At 43.7% G+C, this 17,593-nt stretch overlaps 1 protein-coding gene across 6 annotated transcripts in view; it reads left to right on the top strand.

The window, feature by feature from the left end:
- LOC134341378 (rap guanine nucleotide exchange factor 3-like) overlaps window positions 1-17,593 on the top strand; it is a 94,013-nt gene that overhangs the window by 37,051 nt on the left and 39,369 nt on the right. For all 6 annotated transcript variants that reach the window (XM_063039238.1, XM_063039235.1, XM_063039239.1 and 3 more), the window contains exons 12-14: window positions 2,752-2,830; window positions 3,296-3,431; window positions 14,460-14,542. In XM_063039238.1, the coding sequence (XP_062895308.1) occupies window positions 2,752-2,830; window positions 3,296-3,431; window positions 14,460-14,542 (298 nt within the window). The remainder of the gene's footprint in view (window positions 1-2,751; window positions 2,831-3,295; window positions 3,432-14,459; window positions 14,543-17,593) is intronic.

The raw sequence follows: 17,593 nt of genomic DNA, 5'->3' as shown, positions 1-17,593 counted from the left end.
TACCAACCTATCAACTCGTATGGCCACTTTCAGGGAACTCTAGCTTTGCATTCCAGGATCCTATCCATTACAGCTATAACATATCTGAGTCTCCACTTTCAGGGAAACATGTACCTGTACTCCTATGTTCCTCTGTTCCCCAGTTCCCCAACAGTACCCAGGCCCCACTATTCACTGTGAGAGTGTTTGACTGTGAACATCCACCTTATCTGTGTCCCTCATGGTTTTATGGAACTCCATCAGGCCACCCCTCAGTCTCCTTCGCTCCAGGGAAATTAATCCCAGCCTGTCCAGCCTCTCCTTAAGACCACAAGACATAGGAACAGAATTAGTCCATTCAGGCCATCGAGTCTGTTCTACTATCCCTTTCAACTCCATTCTCCTGTCTTCTCTCTGTAACCTTTGAAGCCCCGATGAATCAAAAACCTATTAACCTCCACTTTAAATAGACCAATGACATATCCTTCACAGCCGCCTGTGGCAATGAATGCCACAGATTCACCACCCTCTGGCTGAAGAAATTCCTCCTCATTTGGCCAGATGGTCTGCATCCCAGAGTGCTTAAGGAAGTAGCCCAAGAAACAGTGGAATGCATTAGTGATAATTTTTCCAAAACTCTTTAGTTTCTGGACTAGTTCCTGAGGATTGGAGGGTGGCTTTTTAAAAAAGGAGGGAGAGAGAAACCGGGGAATTATAGACTGGTAAGCCTGACATCGGTGGTGGGGAAAATGCTAGAGTCAGTTATCAAAGATGTGATAACAGCACATTTGGAAAGCGGTGAAATCATCGGACAAAGTCAGCATGGATTTGTGAAAGGAAAATCATGTCTGACGAATCTCATAGAATTTTTTGAGGATGTAACTAGTAGAGTGGATAGGGGAGAACCAGTGGATGTGGTATATTTGGATTTTCAAAAGGCTTTTGACAAGGTCCCACATAGGAGATTAGTGTGCAAACTTAAAGCACATGGTATTGGGGGTAAGGTATTGATGTGGATAGAGAATTGGTTGGCAGACAGGAAGCAAAGAGTGGGAATAAATGGGACCTTTTCAGAATGGCAGGCAGTGGCAAGTGGGGTACCGCAAGGCTCAGTGCTGGTACCCCAGTTGTTTACAATATATATTAATGACTTAGACGAGGGAATTAAATGCAGCATCTCTAAGTTTGCAGATGACACAAAGCTGGGCGGCAGTGTTAACTGTGAGGAGGGTGCTAAGAGGATGCAGGGTGACTTGAATAGGTTAGGTGAGTGGGCAAATTCATGGCAGATGCAAATTAGTGTGGTTAAATGTGAGGTTATCCACTTTGGTGGCAAGAACAGGAAAACAGATTATTATCTGAATGGTGGCTGATTAGGAAAAAGGGAGGTGCAATGAGACCTGGGTGTCATTGTACACCAGTCATTGAAAGTGGGCATGCAGGTACAGCAGGCGGTGAAAAAGGCGAATGGTATGCTGGCATTCATAGCAAGAGGATTCGAGTACAGGAGCAGGAAGGTACTACTGCAGTTGTACAAGGCCTTGGTGAGACCACACCTAGAGTATTGTGTGCAGTTTTGGTCCCCTAATCTGAGGAAAGACATTCTTGCCATAGAGGGAGTACAAAGAAAGTTCACCAGATTGATTCCTGGGATGGAAGGACTTTCATATGATGAAAGACTGGATCGGCTAGGCTTATACTCTCTGGAATTTAGAAGATTGAGGGGGGATCTTATTGAAACATATAAAATCCTAAAGGGATTGGACAGGCTAGATGTAGGAAGATTGTTCCGGATGTTGGGGAAGTCCAGATTGAGGGGTCGCAGTTTGGGGATAAAGGGGAAGCCTTTTAGGACCGAGATTTGGAAAAACTTCTTCACACAGAGAGTGGTGAATCTGTGGAATTCTCTGCCACAGGAAACAGTTGAGGCCAGTTCATTGGCTATATTTAAGAGGAAGATAGATAAGGCCCTTGTGGCTAAAGGGATCAGAGGGTATAGAGGGAAGGCAGGTACAGGGTTCTGAGTTGGATGATCAGCCATGATCGTACTGAATGGCGATGCGGGCTCGAAGGGCCGAATGGCCTACTCCTGCACCTATTTTCTATGTTTCTATTTCTGTTCTAAATGGACATCCCTCACTCTGAGGCTGTGCCCTCTGTTCCTAGACTCTCCCACTATTGGAAACATCCTCCTCAGATCCATGCTATCTAGGCCTTTCAATATGCAATAGGTTTTTGTATGAAATCCTCCTTCATTTTTCAGAACTCCAACAAGTACAGGCCCAGAACCAATTATACACTTCCTGACACTACATTCCACCTCCCACTTCTTTGCCCACTCTCCTAGTCTGTCCAAGTCCTTCTGCAGCCTCCCTTCTTTTATTGCCCATAACCTTGGCCACAAATCCATCTATTCTGTCATCCAGATCATCCTTAATGTATAGTAGTTTTTATAAACACGGGATTCTGCAGAAAATGATCCATAGCAATGCACACAAAATGCTGGGGAGGAACTCAGCAGGCTAGTCAGCATCTATGGAAAAGAATAAACAGTTGATGTTTCAGGCCAAGCCGTATATCACATCGGCTGCTTACTCTTCTCCATAGACACTGCCTGTCTTGCTGAGTTCTGTCAGTGTCTTGTGTGTTGCCCTGGTCGTTTTTTTGTCTTGCAGTGTACTGCTGCCACAAACAACAAATTGCATGACATATGCCAGTGATATTAAACCTGATTCTGAGATCTCTGACCATTTCTCTCGTTGTCTGCCGCAGAGAGTTTAGTCGAAGATTTCCTCCTGTCGTACTGCGTGTTCCTGCCAACGCCTGACCTCCAGGACGCACTCCTCAAACAATATCCTTTCACCCTTTGTGTCAGGCAAGTGAGGGCAAGGTTAAGTTGGGAGAGAGGAGCTGTGAAGAGGAAGGGCTGATGAAGAGGGAGTGCCAATCAGGGCGGCGGGGGTGGGAGTTGATGAGGAGGGAGCTGCAGTGAGGAGGGAGGGATGGCAAAGAGATTGGGACGGGGAGGAGAAAGGTGTGATGAGGAGGGAGAGAAAGCAAGGAGGGAGGGTTGGTGATGAATGATGGACGGTGAGAAGGGAAGGGCAGTCAGGATGGAGGACCGCACCTACCCCTCCTCAACTTGAATTTTGAAATGCCGGGGTGGGGGGGGGAAGGAGAATTCCAAAAAACTCTGACCCCCCACATGGAGGAGAAATTCCTTGTCCTCTGCCCCCCTCACTTCCCCTCTCCTTCCTCACCCCTTCTCCCTCCTAACCATCAGTTCTCAGTTCCTTGACCAGCCCCCTCCTTTCACCTATGGGGCAGAAGAGCCGGAGAGGAAGCCGTGTTCCCAGGACCGGAAGCAGAGGGTCTTGCTCCTTGTTGCTCGCTGGCTGGAGATCCTGGGTCACCACTTGAGGGACCATCCCTCCACCCTCCGCTTCCTCCAGGTGAGTCCCCACACTTCCCTGCCCACTGTTCGAGGAGAAAAGGCAGTGGGTCCCACAGGTTCTCTGATGAAAAGGCAACACCTCAAAGTTCACGGTGAATTTATTATTGAAATACATACAGTATGTGTTACCAGATACTACCTTGAGTTTTATTTTCTTGCAGGCATTTACAGGAAAAAAGAAATACAGTAGAATTTTATGAAAAATGATACATAAGTGAGTTTTCATAGACCATAGAACAGTACAGCACAGTACAGGCACTTCGCTTTATAATGCTGTGCCGACTCCTTATCCTTCTCAAAGATCAGTCTAATGCTTCCCTCCCACTTAGCCTAACATTTTTCTGTCATCCATGTCCCTGCCTACGAGTCTCTTAAATGTCCCTAAGTGTATCTGCCTCTACCACCACTTCTGGCAGAACGTTCCATGCACCCACCACTCTCTGTGTAAAAAATCTTAACCTCTGATATCCCCCCGCTATACTTTCCTCCAATCACCTTACAATTATGTCCCCTCATATTATCCATTTCCATCCTGGGAAAAAGTCTCTGGCTGGTCACTCGATCTATACCTGTTATCATGTTATACACCTCTGTCAAGTCACCTCTCATCCTCCTCCGCTCCAAAGAGAAAAGCCCGAGCTTGCTCAACCTTTTCTCATAAGTCATGCTCTCTAATCCAGACAGAGTCCTGATAATCTACTCTGCACCCTCTCTAAAGCTTCCACATCCTTCCTACAATGAGTCGACCAGAAAAAAACACACAAAAAATAAGAAATACTGCAGAATTTTATGAGAAAACAATGCATAACAAAGACTGACAAACAACCAATGTGACAAACAACAAACTGTGAAAATAGAAAAATACTGAGAACATGAGTTGTAGAGTCCTTGAAGGTGAGTCCATAGGTTGTACAATTAGTTCATTGTTGAGGTGAGTGAAGTTATCCACACTTGTTCAGGAGTCTGATGGTTGTAGGGTCATAACTGTTCCTGAACCTGGTGGGGTGGGACCGAAAGCTCCTGTATCTCCTGCCCCAATGACAGCAGCAAGAAGAGAGTATGGCCTAGATGGTGGGGGCCCTTGATGCTGCTTTCCTGTGGTTCCTGGGGTTGCCACACCTGGCACTTCCTGTTAACCAGGTTATCACAAAACTGGGGAGAGGGAACAGAAAAGGTTCACCAGGGCATTGCTGGGACTGAAGGGTTTAGATTGTAAAGACAAACTAGACAGGCTGGGGCTGTTTTCTCTGAAGCAAAGGAGACTGAGGATGATCTGACAGAGGTTTATAAAGCCATGGGGAGTATAGATAATGTGGGTGGCATCTGCCCCCACCACCACCCCTAGCTGCACATTCCAGGCACCCATTACCCTCTGTGTTTTTAAAAAAACTTGTCCCACACTTCTCCTTTGAAATTACACCCCCCCACCTTAAATTTATGCCCACTGGTATTAAACATTTCAGGACACTGAGTACAGGAGTTGGGATGTTATTTTGATGAGGCCGCACTGTTTCATCCTGTTATAGAAAAGATACCGTTAAGCTGGAAAGAGTGCAGAGGAGATTGTGAGAGATGTTACCGGGACTCCGGAGACTGAGTTATGGAGAGAGGCTGGGCAGCTTGGTACTTTATTCATTGAATCATAGGAGACTGAGGGATGACCTGACAGAGGCTTATAAAACCATGAGGATAAGATGGATGGTCACAGTCTTTCTTACTCCAGGGAGATGTGGATTTAAGAACTAGAGGGCACAGGTTTAAGGTGAGGAGGAGAGATTTAATAGGGAACCAAGAGGCAACTTTTTCACCCAGAGGCTGATGGATATATGGAACGAGCTGGCAGAGGAAGTGGTTGAGGCAGGTACGTTAATGACATTTAAATGATACCTGGACAGGTACATGGATAGGAAAGGTTCAGAGGGATAAAGGGCAAACATGGGCAGTTGGGAATCTTAGTCGACATGGACCAGTTGGACCAAAGGGCCTGTTTCCATGCTGTATGACTCTATATAATCAAGAAGGTCAACGAGGGCAGGGTGGTAGACATGGTCTACATGGACTTTATTCAGGTCCTTGGATAAGGTTCCACATAGTAGGCTGCTTCTGAAGGTTAGATGGCATAGGATCTGGGGAGAGCTGATTAATTGGACAAGACATTGGTGAGGCCTCACCCGGGGAGTACTGTGTTCAGTTTTGGTCACCATGCTGAAGGAAAGATAGCACTAAGCTGCAAAGAGTGCAGAGGAAATTTACAAGACGTTGCTGGGACTTGAGAGACTGAGTTACGGAGAGAGGTTGAACAGGTTGGGACTTTATTCCTTGGAACATAAGATATTTATAAGACCTTATAAATGTATAGATCATGAGGTTGAATGTACACAGTCTTCTTCCCAGGGTTGGTGAATCAAGATCCAGAGGGCACAGGTTTAAAGGTGAAAGGGGAAAGATTTAGAGCATAGAATATGAGTTGGGAAGTTATATTGGAGCAGGTATTGGAATTGGTTTATTATTGTCACATGTACTGAGATATAGTTAAAAGCTTTTCAAAGTTCAAAGTAAATTTGTAATCAAAGTACATAGGTGTCACCATATACAACCCTGAGATTCATTTTCTTGCAGGCATTCACAGTAAATACAAGAAACACATTAGAATCAATGAAAAACCACATGCAACAGGACAGACACACAACCAATGTGCAAAAGACAACAAACTGTGCAAATACGAAGAGAAAAATATAGAAATAATAACAATAAATAAACACTAAATATTGAAAATATTGAGATGAAGAATCCTTGAAAGTGAGTCCATAAGTGTGGGAACAGTTCAGTGATAGGGCAAGTGAAGTTATCCCCTCTGGTTCAAGAGCCTGATAGTTGAGGGATAATAACTGTTCCTGAACCTGGTGGTGTGAGTCCTGAGGTTCCTGTACCTTCTTGCTGATGGCAGCTGTGAGAAGGGAGCATGGCCTGGGTGGAGTGGGTCGTTGATGATGGATGCTGCTTTCCTGCAACAATTCTCCATGTAGATGACCCTGGTCAGACCCCACTTGGAGTACTATGCTCAGTTCTGGTTGCCTCACTACAGGAAGGAAAACATAGAAAGGGTGTAGAGGAGATTTACAAGGATGTTGTCTGGATTGGGGGGCATGCCTTATGAGAATAGGTTGAGTGAACTTGGCCTTTTCTCCTTGGAGTGATGGAGGATGAGAGGTGACCTGATAGAGGTGTATAAGATGATAAGAGGCATTAATCGTGTGGATAGTCAGAGGCTTTTTCCCAGGGCTGAAATGGCTAACACGAGAGGGCATAGGTTTAAGGTGCTGGGGAGTAGCTACAGAGGAGATGGCAGGGGTAAGTTTTTTTACACAGAGAGTGGTGAGTGCATGGAATGGGCTGTCAGCGATGGTGGTGGAGGCAAATACAATAGGGTCTTTTAAGAGACTCCTGGATGCATACATGGAGTTTAGAAAAGTAGAGGGATATGGGTAACCCTAGGTCATTTCTAAGGTAAGGACATGTTCGGCACAGCTTTGTGGGCTGAAGGGCCTGTATTGTGCTGTAGGTTTTCTATGTTTCTGTGTGCTCAATGGTGGGGAGGGCTTTACCTGTGATGGAGTGGGCTGTATCCACTACTTTTTGTAGGCTTTTCTGGTCAAGGGCATTGGTGTTTCCATACCAAGCCATAATGCAACCAGTCAGTATACTCTCCACCACACATCTATAGAAGATTTTTTTTGTAATTTATTTTTTATTGAATTTCATCATCAAACAAACATTTCCATAAGATGTATTTCAGATATTGTACATATATATCATATAATCATATTTGTCACAAATCTCCACATAATATTTATCTGAGGTATACACTTATAGAAAGAAGAGGAAAGAAAGAACAATCAAAAGAAGAAAACTATGTACAGAGTAGGCAGTGATCTTTTTTTAAGCAACATATTCATTGATTGTGAGAATAAAATCAGGCCTATAAGATGTTATGTAGTTAAACCATTTTTTTCCATTATGAATAAAATTGTTCCAACTTATGGAACAGATGTTGTTCATCTGTTCCAACAGATGTTGTTATCTTCTCCATTTTGTAAATGTCCATTGTAATTTCCATCCATACATTTAAAGTTGGGCTCTCCTGAGATAACCATTTCCTGGTAAGGGTCTTTTTACCTGTCATCAGCAGTACGTTCATTAAATGTTTATCTCTTTTCAACCATTCTTGAGGTATATACCCAAAATATATGGTCTTACTCTCTATAAGTGTATTTATCTGTTAGTATATCATTGAAATTTGCAGAATATAACTTAATCGATCTACTCCCTAAACAAATAATAACCAAGGTAACAAAAGTGTGGTTCCAAGGCTGGGGTCTCTAGATGACCCTGGATTGGGCTAGAAGAAAAGTCTAGCCGTGGGGGATAGCCCCTCTTACCTGTGAGTTGAGGGTCCCTGCTGCAGTACCTATAAAAGTAAGTAAAAAAAACTATGTCCATTACACATAAATGGTTTCCCTGTGTATTCCTCCCATGGATATATTCTCATTTAGGTGGGGAAAAAGGAATGAATAAATGAATTTTTAAAAAATTGAGTAATATAAAAACCACATTATAACAAGTATTTCTCGAGATAGGTATATCACCATCTTTTTTTGCTTCCGTTTAGTTTATCAGCACTTTTAAAGTTAGCCAAACCTTATGGCTCTTCTGGAGGAGATGAGGGTTGTCTTTGGAGAACTCACAGTCTCTTCCTAATATCTTTTTCTCATCCTGTTTCCGTCCCCTGCTTTCTAGGTTCTCTTACTATTTCCCAAGCAGATCGGGATAACCGCTCAGCCAGACTTTCCCTTGTTTTGACCATGCTAATGGACAGTCCTCTGTTGTTCATGTCTGTAGCTGCCTCTTCCACCGTCTGGTACAGTCGTATCCCTTCTTGGTAAAATACCCTCAGTGTAGCAGGGTACGGGGTTTGAAATTTAATCTTTTCTTCCTTTAATATTCGTTTCGCTTCGGAATGCTCCTTCCGTTTCTGTAGGACGGCCGGGGGTTAATCACGATTGAAGTATATTAACTTCCTGTTCCAAAAAACCCTCTTCTTACCCCAGGCCCTTCGTAGAATCTCCGCCTTGCTCTTGAATTGAAGGAATCTAAGTACAATGGATCGCGGTTTACTTTGTCTGTCTCCACAGGCCGCTGGGCGAGAGAACGGTGCGCCCTTTCTATTTCCATCTCCATATTCGGGGGAATCTCCAGTGCTTCCCGCAGCAGCTTGTCTACAAGGTCTATCATTGACACTTCCTCCGCTCCTTTGGAAACATTATAAATCCTGGTATTTTTCCGTCGTGGTCTTCCCTCCTGGTCAAGCAATTTACTTTCCTGTTGATTTAATATTTTTATCGTCTTACTTAGTATCTGTTCCATGTTTTGCACGCGGTCTTCCACCTTCTCAATTCGAGTCTCTGCCATCGCTATTTCCTGATTGACATTGGCGAGCTCTGACTTTATATCATTGAGTTGTTGTTTTATATCTTTTTGGACTTCCCTCATCTCTTCCAAAATCCTTATCATATTTGCCACTTCGCCTGAACGAGGCCCATCGTCAGCCTCGCTAGCATGCATTTGGGTAGGACAGCCACGTGTTGCACCTCTCTCGTCCACAGGCTCTGCAGTGGTGCTTTTTTTAAATCTCCATTCTTTTTCCCCATTCTTGGCCCCCCTTATCAATTCAGATATGTTCGAAAGATCTTAGATTTGATGGATTAAACGGGGCAAAATATCAGTTTTTCCAGAGGAGCTGTTGATTTAAGCGGCCATTCTGAATGATGACGTCACCGGAACCCCCTCTATAGAAGATTTTTAAAGTTTTAGATGACATGTTGAATCTTTGCAAACTTCTCAGAAAGTAGAGGTGCTGCCATGCTTTCTTTGTAATTGCACTTAAGTGCTGGGCCCAGGACAGGTCCTATAAAATGATAACACTGAGAAATTTGAAGTTGCTGACCCTCTCCACCTCTGATCCCCCAGTGAGGACTGGTTCATGGACCTCTCAGTTCCTCCTCCTGAAGTCAATAATCAGCTCCATGGTCTTGCTGACATTGAATAAGAGATTGTTGTTGTGGCACCACTCAGTCAGAGTTTCAATCTCCCTCCTTCGTCACCACCTTTGATTCGACTAATGAGAATGATGTCATCGGCAAACATGAATATATTGTGCTTAGCCACACAGTCATAAGTGTAAAGCAGGAGGCTAAGCACACAACATCTCTTTCACTTCAGACGGTTGAGGAAGTTTGGTATGGTCTCCCAAATCCTAAGAACTTTCTACAGGGGCACAATTGAGAGCATCTTGACTGGCTGCATCACTGCCTGGTATGGGAACTGTACCTCCCTTAATCACAGGACTCTGCAGAGAGTGGTGCGGACAGCCCAGCACATCTGTAAGTGTGAACTTTCCATGATTCAGGACATTTACAAGGACAGGTGTGTGAAAAGGGCCCGTAGGATCATTGGGGACCTGAGTCACCCCAAACACAACCTATTTCAGCTGCTACCATCCAGGAAACGGTACTGTAGCATAAAAGCCAGGACCAACAGGCTCCAGGACAACTTCTTCCACCAGGCCATCAGACTGATTAACTCACACTGATTTGAGTGTACTCTATATTACATTGACAGTTCTATTTATTATAAATTATTATAAATTACTATGATTGCACATTGCACAGTTAGACGGAGAGATAACGTAAAGACTTTTACTCATGTATGTGAAGGATGTAAGAAATAAAGTCAATTCAAATTCAGGTGGGAAATTGAGGATCCAATTGCACAAGTAGGTATTGAGGCCCAGGTCTTGAAGCTTATTGATTAGTTTTGAAGGGATGATGGTATTGAATGCCGAGCTGTAGTCGATAAAGAGCATCTTTGGTGCCCAGATGTTCCAGGGCTGAGCGAAGAGCCAATGAGATGGTATCTGTTGTGGACCTGTTGCTCCAGTAGGCAAATTGGAGTGGATCCAAGTCGCTTCTCAGGCAGGAATTGACATGTTTCATCACCAGTCTCTCAAAACAATTCATCACTGTGGATGTAAGTGCTACTGGGCAATAGTCATTGAGGTAGGTCACCACGTTCCTCTTGGGCACTGGTATAATTGAAGCCTGCTTGAAGCAGGTGGGTACCTCAGACTGCCAACATGAGATATTAAAGATCTCAGTGAAGACTCCAGCCAGTTGATCAGCGTAGGTCTTTAGTACCTGGCCAGGTACCCCATCTGTGCTAGAGGTTCATCACCCTGAAGGTTGCTCACATGTTGGCCTCAGAGACAGAGACCCTTTTTAGGGGCTGTGGCAGTTCGTGGTGGTTCCTCCGCGTTTTGATGGTCAATGCAAGCATAAAAGGCATTGAGCTCATCTGGGAGTGAAACCTCGTTGTCACCTATGTCACTTTGTAGGATGGTGAGGCATTCAGTCCCTGCCACGTCCTTCAGTGATTCAAGTTTGGTCTGGAATTACTACTTCACACATGAGTTGGCTTTCTGGAGATCATACCTGGACCTTGTTTTTAACTTGATCCCCAGACCTGAACACCACTGATTGGCCCTCAGCAGATTACAGATCTCATGGTTCATCCAGGGCTTTTGGTTAGGGAACACTCTGAATGATTTTGTTCAGGTCCTCTGATGAGTCTTTGAACACAGGCCAGTCCACGAACTTGAAGCAATCCCGTAGCCTCCTGTGACCACCTCTTTGTTGTCATTATCTCTGAACACTTGCTCTTTAGCCTCTGCCTGTATGCAGGTAGGAGGAGGAGGAGGATCAGATTTCCCCAGATGTGGTCTGGGCATGGAACAGTCGGCACTCCTTATCGTAGTGTAGCAGTGGTCAAGTGCGTTAGGACCACTGATGCTGCTGATATTGATGATTTCTTCAAACAAGCCTGATTGAAGTCCCTGACAATGATTTGAAAGCCGTTGGGGTAGGCTGCTTCTTGTCTGCTGATGGGGGCACACAGTACCTCAAGTGCCTGCTTAACGTCGGCCTTTGGCAGCGTGCAAACTACAGTCAGGATCATAAAGACCTCTCTTGGTTCTCATGCCATCCACACAGATCATTTCACCACATCAGTATATTGAGGTAGAACAACGGGAAAGCAATAACATAATGCAGAATAAAGTGTTTCAATGAAAGTGCTGTGAAGGCAGACAAGTTTTTCAAGTGTTTATTGTCATTCTCTGTACACCAGTTAAAAGGAAATGAAATATTGTTACTCCAGATCCGATACAGCATAAAAAACACAAGAAGCAGAGAAAGCAATGAAAAACAAAAAACACAATAATATAAATATACATAAAAGTAATCCTATAAAAGTTAATGTACAAGTAACTGTTATATACATAACCTGATTGTACGTGCATAAAGTAATGCTAGCTGATGTGTATGTAGTGGTGGTGTGGGTTGGTGGCGGGGTGAGTTAATGGCTGGAGGTATTGGCCAGCCTGACAGCTTGGGGGAAGTAACTGATTTTGAATCTAGTGGTCCAAGCCTCCTCCCTGATGAGAGTGGGACAAGCAGTCCATGAGCAGAGTGGGTGGATCCTTCATGATATTGCTGACCCTTTAAGATTAGATTAGATTAGATTTTCCGGCACCTTTCTGTATATACGTCCTTGATGGTGGGTAGGCTGGTGCCCGTGACACTTGGGCAGTTTTGACGACCCATTGTAGGGTCTTCCCAGTTTCTGTACCAAGCAATGATGCAGCATGTTAGGATGCTCTCTACTGTGCATCTGGAGAAGGCCGTAAACATTGGTGTGCATAGACCAGCTCTTCCGCCTTCTCAGAAAGTAGAGGCATTGGTGAGCTTTCTTGACTGTGGAGTATGTATTCTGGGATCTTAAGAGCTGATGTGAGATGTGCTCTCCTGGGAGTTTGAAACTGCTTGAAAAAATATCTCCTCCATAGTCTCCATCAGCACAGGAGCACCACAAGGATATGTGCTTAGCTCCCTGCTCTACTCGCTTTACACCTATGACTGTGTGGCTAAATACAGCTCCAACACCATATACAAGTTTGTTGACAACGTCACTGTTGTGGGCTGTATCAAAGGATGAATCAGCATACAGAGGGAGACTGAAAACTTGGCTGAGTGGTGTAATAACAACAACCTTTCACTCAATGTCAATAAGACTAAGGAAGACTTTAGGAGAGGGAAACCAGAGGTCTATGAGTCAGTAATCATCGGTAGATCAGAGGTGGAGAGGGTCAGTAACTTTAAATTCCTGGGTGTCACTATCTCAGAAGGCCTGTCCTGGACACATCATATAAATATAATTGCAAAGAAAGCACAACAGCCTCTACTTCCTGATAAGTCTGCATGTCATTGAAAACCTTGGCAAACTTCGATAGATGTGTGGTGGAAAGTGTGCTGACTGGCTGCATTACGGCCTAGTATGGGAACACCAATGTCTTGAGCAGAAAATCTGACAAAAGGTAGTGGATTCGGCCCAGTACGTCATGGGTAAAACCCTCTCAACCATTGAGCACATCTACATGAAACATTGCCATAGAAAGGCAGCATCCATCATCGAAGATCCTCACTACCCAGGCCATGCTCTTTTCTCACTGCTGCATCAGGTAGAAGGTACAGGAGCTTCAGGTTCAAGAGCAGTTACTACCCCTCAACCATCGGGCTCTTAAACAAAAGGGGATAGCTACACTCATTTAAGGACTCTGTTGTCTTGTTATTTCATGCTCGTTATTTATTGCTATTTATTTATATCTGCATTTGCACAGTTTGTTTACAGTTATCAGTTCCTGATGTTTACAGTTTACAGTCACTGTTCTATAGATTTGCTAAGTATGCCTGCAGGAAAAAGAACCTCAGGGTTATATGTGGTGATGTGTATGTACACTGATGATAAATTTTACTTCGAACTTTCTTGAACTTTGATAAGGTGCAAGATCATGACAAGGTAGATTGTGAGATCAAGAGTCCATCTGTTTGCCTGGGGGACCATTCAAGAGTCTGATTACAGTGGAATATGTTTTCAGGCATTTGTACCACCTTTAAATTCCTTGGCGTTATTAAATCAGAGGATCTGTCCTGGGACCAGTACATCAGTGACATCACAAAAAAGGCACAACAACACCTCTACTTTCTTAGAAAGTAGATTCGGCATGTCATCAAAAACCTTGAGAAACTTCTAAAGATGCACAATGGAGAGTATTTTGATTGGCTGCAGAATGAAAAAGGCTACAGAAGGTGGTATATACAGCCCAGTCTATCACAGGCAAAGCTCTCCCCACATTTCCAAGAAAGTAGCATCCATCATCAAGGACCTCCGCCATCCACGCCATGCCCCCTGTTCACTACTACTATTGGGCAGGAGGTTCAGAAACCTTGGGTCCAATGCCACCAGGTTCAGGAAGAGATATTATCCTTCAGCCTTCAACTTCCAAATCGGCATGGATATCTTTACTCACCACTGCACTGAACTGATTCCACAACCTACAGTCTCATGTTCTCGTGTTCTCAGTATTATTTTTATTTGCAGTCTGTATTCTTTGGCATACTGTTTGTTTTTCAGTCTTTGTCTGCTTATGTATAGTATTTTTTTCCCATAAAACTCTATTGTGTTCAGTTCCTGTAAATGCCTGCAAGAGAATGAATCTCGTCAGAATACAGGTTGAGCACCCCTTATCCAAAATGCTTGGGGTCAGAAGTGTTTTGAATTTTGGATTTTTTTGAATTTGGGAATATATAATGAGATAGCTTGAGACTGTTGTCATTCCATCTCTGAATTTATGTGCGACCGGTAAGCAGTCTTTGTCTTACACTTGATTATCACACATATGTACTTAACAGTAATAATAATTATATACCATTAACGTAATGCAAATATAATGTGTGCAGGGTAACAAAAACAGCATCGGGAGAATACCTGAATCAGCTGTTGGACAACAACATCTTCAGTCTCCACCTACCATTCCTATTATCACTTACTATCTGGTTCTCTCCTCTTTTGCTAGGATCTGGAGCTCTTAGTTGCAAGGGACAGGCATCTGAATGGTGCACTGTCAGACAACAGCATGGACCAAACAGTAACAAAACGGTAAGAATATGAAAAGAGGGGAGAAGACCTTTCCATTCTCCACCAACCAGAGATTCCTCACCCTCCAAGTGAAGGAATCTCTACACAAGATGCTGGAGGAACTGAGTGGGTATTGGTATCTGTTTATTATAGTCACATGTACTGAGATACAGTAAAAAGCTTGTCTTTCATACTGTTCACACAGATCAGATCATTACACAGTGCATTGAGGTAGAACAAGGTCAAACAATAACAGAATGCAGAATAAAATGTAACAGTTACAGAGAAACTGCAGTGTAGGCTGAAAATAGGTGCAAAGGCCACAGTCTATCTCATTGTACAAGGAGTCTGTTCAGTAGTCTAATGATAGCAGGATAGAAGCTGTCCTTGAGCCTGGTGGTGTGAGCTTTCAGGCTTTTGTATCTTCTGCCTGATGGGAGGGGGGAGAAGAGAGAATATCTGGTGTGTGTGGAGTCTTTGATTATTCTGGCTGCTTTACTGAGACAGTGAGAAGTGTAGACAGAGTCCATGGAGGGGAGTCTGGTTTCTGTGATGCGCTGAGCTGTGTCCACAACTCTCTGCAGTTTCTTGTCCTGGGCAGAAGAGTTGCTTCTGGATAGGATGTTTCCTGTGATGCATAGACAGAAATTCATCATAGTTGATGGGATATGCTAAATTTTCATAAGATCATAAGCAATAGGAGCAAAATTAGGCCATTTGGTCCATTGAGTCTGCTCTGCCATTATATCATGGCTGATCCAGTTCCTCCTGAGCCCCATTCTCCTGCCTTCTCCTCATATCCCTTCATGCCCTGACTAATCAAAAACCTATCAACCTCTACCTTAAATATACCCAATGACTTGGCCTCCACAGTCACCTGTAGCAATGAATTCCACAGATTCACTACTCTCTGGCTAAAGAAATTCCTCCTCATCTCCGTTCTAAATAGACGCCCCTCTATTCTGAGGCTGAGTCCTCTGGTCTTAGACTTCCCCTTCATAGGAAACATCCTCTCCACATCCACTCTATTGAGGCCTTTCAACAATCAATAGTTTTCAATGAGGCCACCCCTCATTCTTCTGAATTATAGTCAGTACGGGCCCAGAACCATCAAACACTCTTCATATGACAAGCCTTTCAATCTTGGAATCATTTTCATGAACCTCCTTTGATCCCTCTCCAATGTCAGCACATCCTTTCTTAGATAAGGGGTCCCAAACTGCTCACAATACTCCAAGTAAGGCCTCACCGGTGCTTTATAAAGTCTCAACATTACAACCTTGCTTTTATATTCTAGTCCTCTTGAAATGAATGCTGACATCACATTTGCCTTCCTCATCATTGACTAAAACTGCATGAGAATTCCCAAGTCCCTTTGCACATCAGATTTTTGAATTTTCTTTAGAAAATAATCTACACTTTTACTCCTTCCACCAAAGTGCATGACCATACACATCCCATCACTGTATTCCAACTGCCACTTCTTTGCCCATTCTCCTAATCTGTCTAAATCCTTCTGTAGCCTCTCTGCTCCCTCAATACTACCTGCCCCTTTACCTACCTTCGTATCATCCACAAACCTGGCCTCAAAGCCATCAATTCCATCATCCAAATCATTGACATATAATGAAAAAAGAAGTGATCCCAACACAGATCCCTGTGGAATACCATGAGTCACAGGCAGCCAACTAGAAAAGATTCCCTTTATTTCTACACTTTGCCTCCTGCCAATCAACCACTGCTCTATCCATGCTAGAATCTTGCCTGTAATACTGTGGGCTCGTAGCTTGTTAAGCAGCCTCGTGTGTGGCACCTTGTCAAAGGCCTTCTGAAAATCCAAGCACACAAAGTCCACTGACTCTCCTTTGTTTATTCGGCTTCTTATTTCTTCAAAGAATTCCAACAGATTTGTCAGGCAAGATTTTCCCTTAAGAAAACCATGCTGACTTCAGCCTATTTTATCATGTGCCTCCAAGTATCCCAAAACCATATCCTTAACAATTGACTCCAACATCTTCCCAACCACTGAGGTCAGACTAACTGGCCTATAATTTCCTTTCTTCTGCTTCTCTCTCTTCCTGAGGAGTGAAGTAACATTTCCAATGGTCCATTCCTCTGCAACTATGCCAGAAGGAACTGATTCTTGAAAGGTTGGACTAATGCCTCCACAGTCTCTGTAGCCACCTCTCTCAGAGCCTTGGGGTGTAGACCATCTGGTCCAGGTGATTTATCTACCTTCAGACCTTTCAGTTTCCCAAGCAACTTCTCCCCAGTAATGGCAACTTCACTCACATTTACCCCTGACACACTCGAACTTCCAGCATATTGCTAGTGTCTTCCACAGTGAAGACTGATGCAAAGTAGTTATTCAGTTTGACCGCCATCTCCTTGTTCTTCATTACCACCTCTCCAGCATCATTTTCAGCAGTCCGGTATCTACTCTTGCCTCTCTTTTACACTTTATGTATCTGAAGAAACTTTTGGTATCCTCTTTATCTTCTTACCTTCGTATTCTATCTTTTCCTTCTTTATGACTTTTTTAGTTTCTTTCTGTTGGTATTTAAAAGCTTCTCAATCCTCTAACTTCCCACTAATTTTTGTTCTATTATATGCCCTCTCTTTGACTTTTATGTTGGCTTTGACTTCCCTTGTCAGCCATGGTTATGTCATTCTGCCTTTTGAATACTATTTCTTCTTTGGGATGTATGCATCCTGCGCCTTTCGAATTACTCCCAGAAACTCCAGCCATTGCTGTTCTGTCATCATCCCTGCTGGTGTCCCCTTCCAATCAATTTTGGCCAGCTCCTTTCTCAAGCCTCTGTAATTCCCTTTACTTCACTGTAATACTAATACATTTGACTTTGGCTTCTCCTTCTCAAATTGTAGGGAGAATTATAATCACCGGCTCTTAAGGGTTCCTTTACCTTAAGCTCTCTAATCAATTCCGGTACATTACACAACACCCAATCCAGAATAGCTGAATTTCCTCAGCCTCCTGACAAAGTAGAGGTGTTGATGGCTTCTACGTGGTCAGACCAGAACAGGCTGTTGGTGATGTTCATCCCTAGGAGC

Source organism: Mobula hypostoma (assembly GCF_963921235.1).
Source record: "Mobula hypostoma chromosome X1 unlocalized genomic scaffold, sMobHyp1.1 SUPER_X1_unloc_1, whole genome shotgun sequence".
In the NCBI taxonomy this organism is placed as follows: Eukaryota; Metazoa; Chordata; class Chondrichthyes; order Myliobatiformes; family Myliobatidae; genus Mobula; species Mobula hypostoma.
This window is presented reverse-complemented; position numbering and strand designations above follow the sequence as displayed.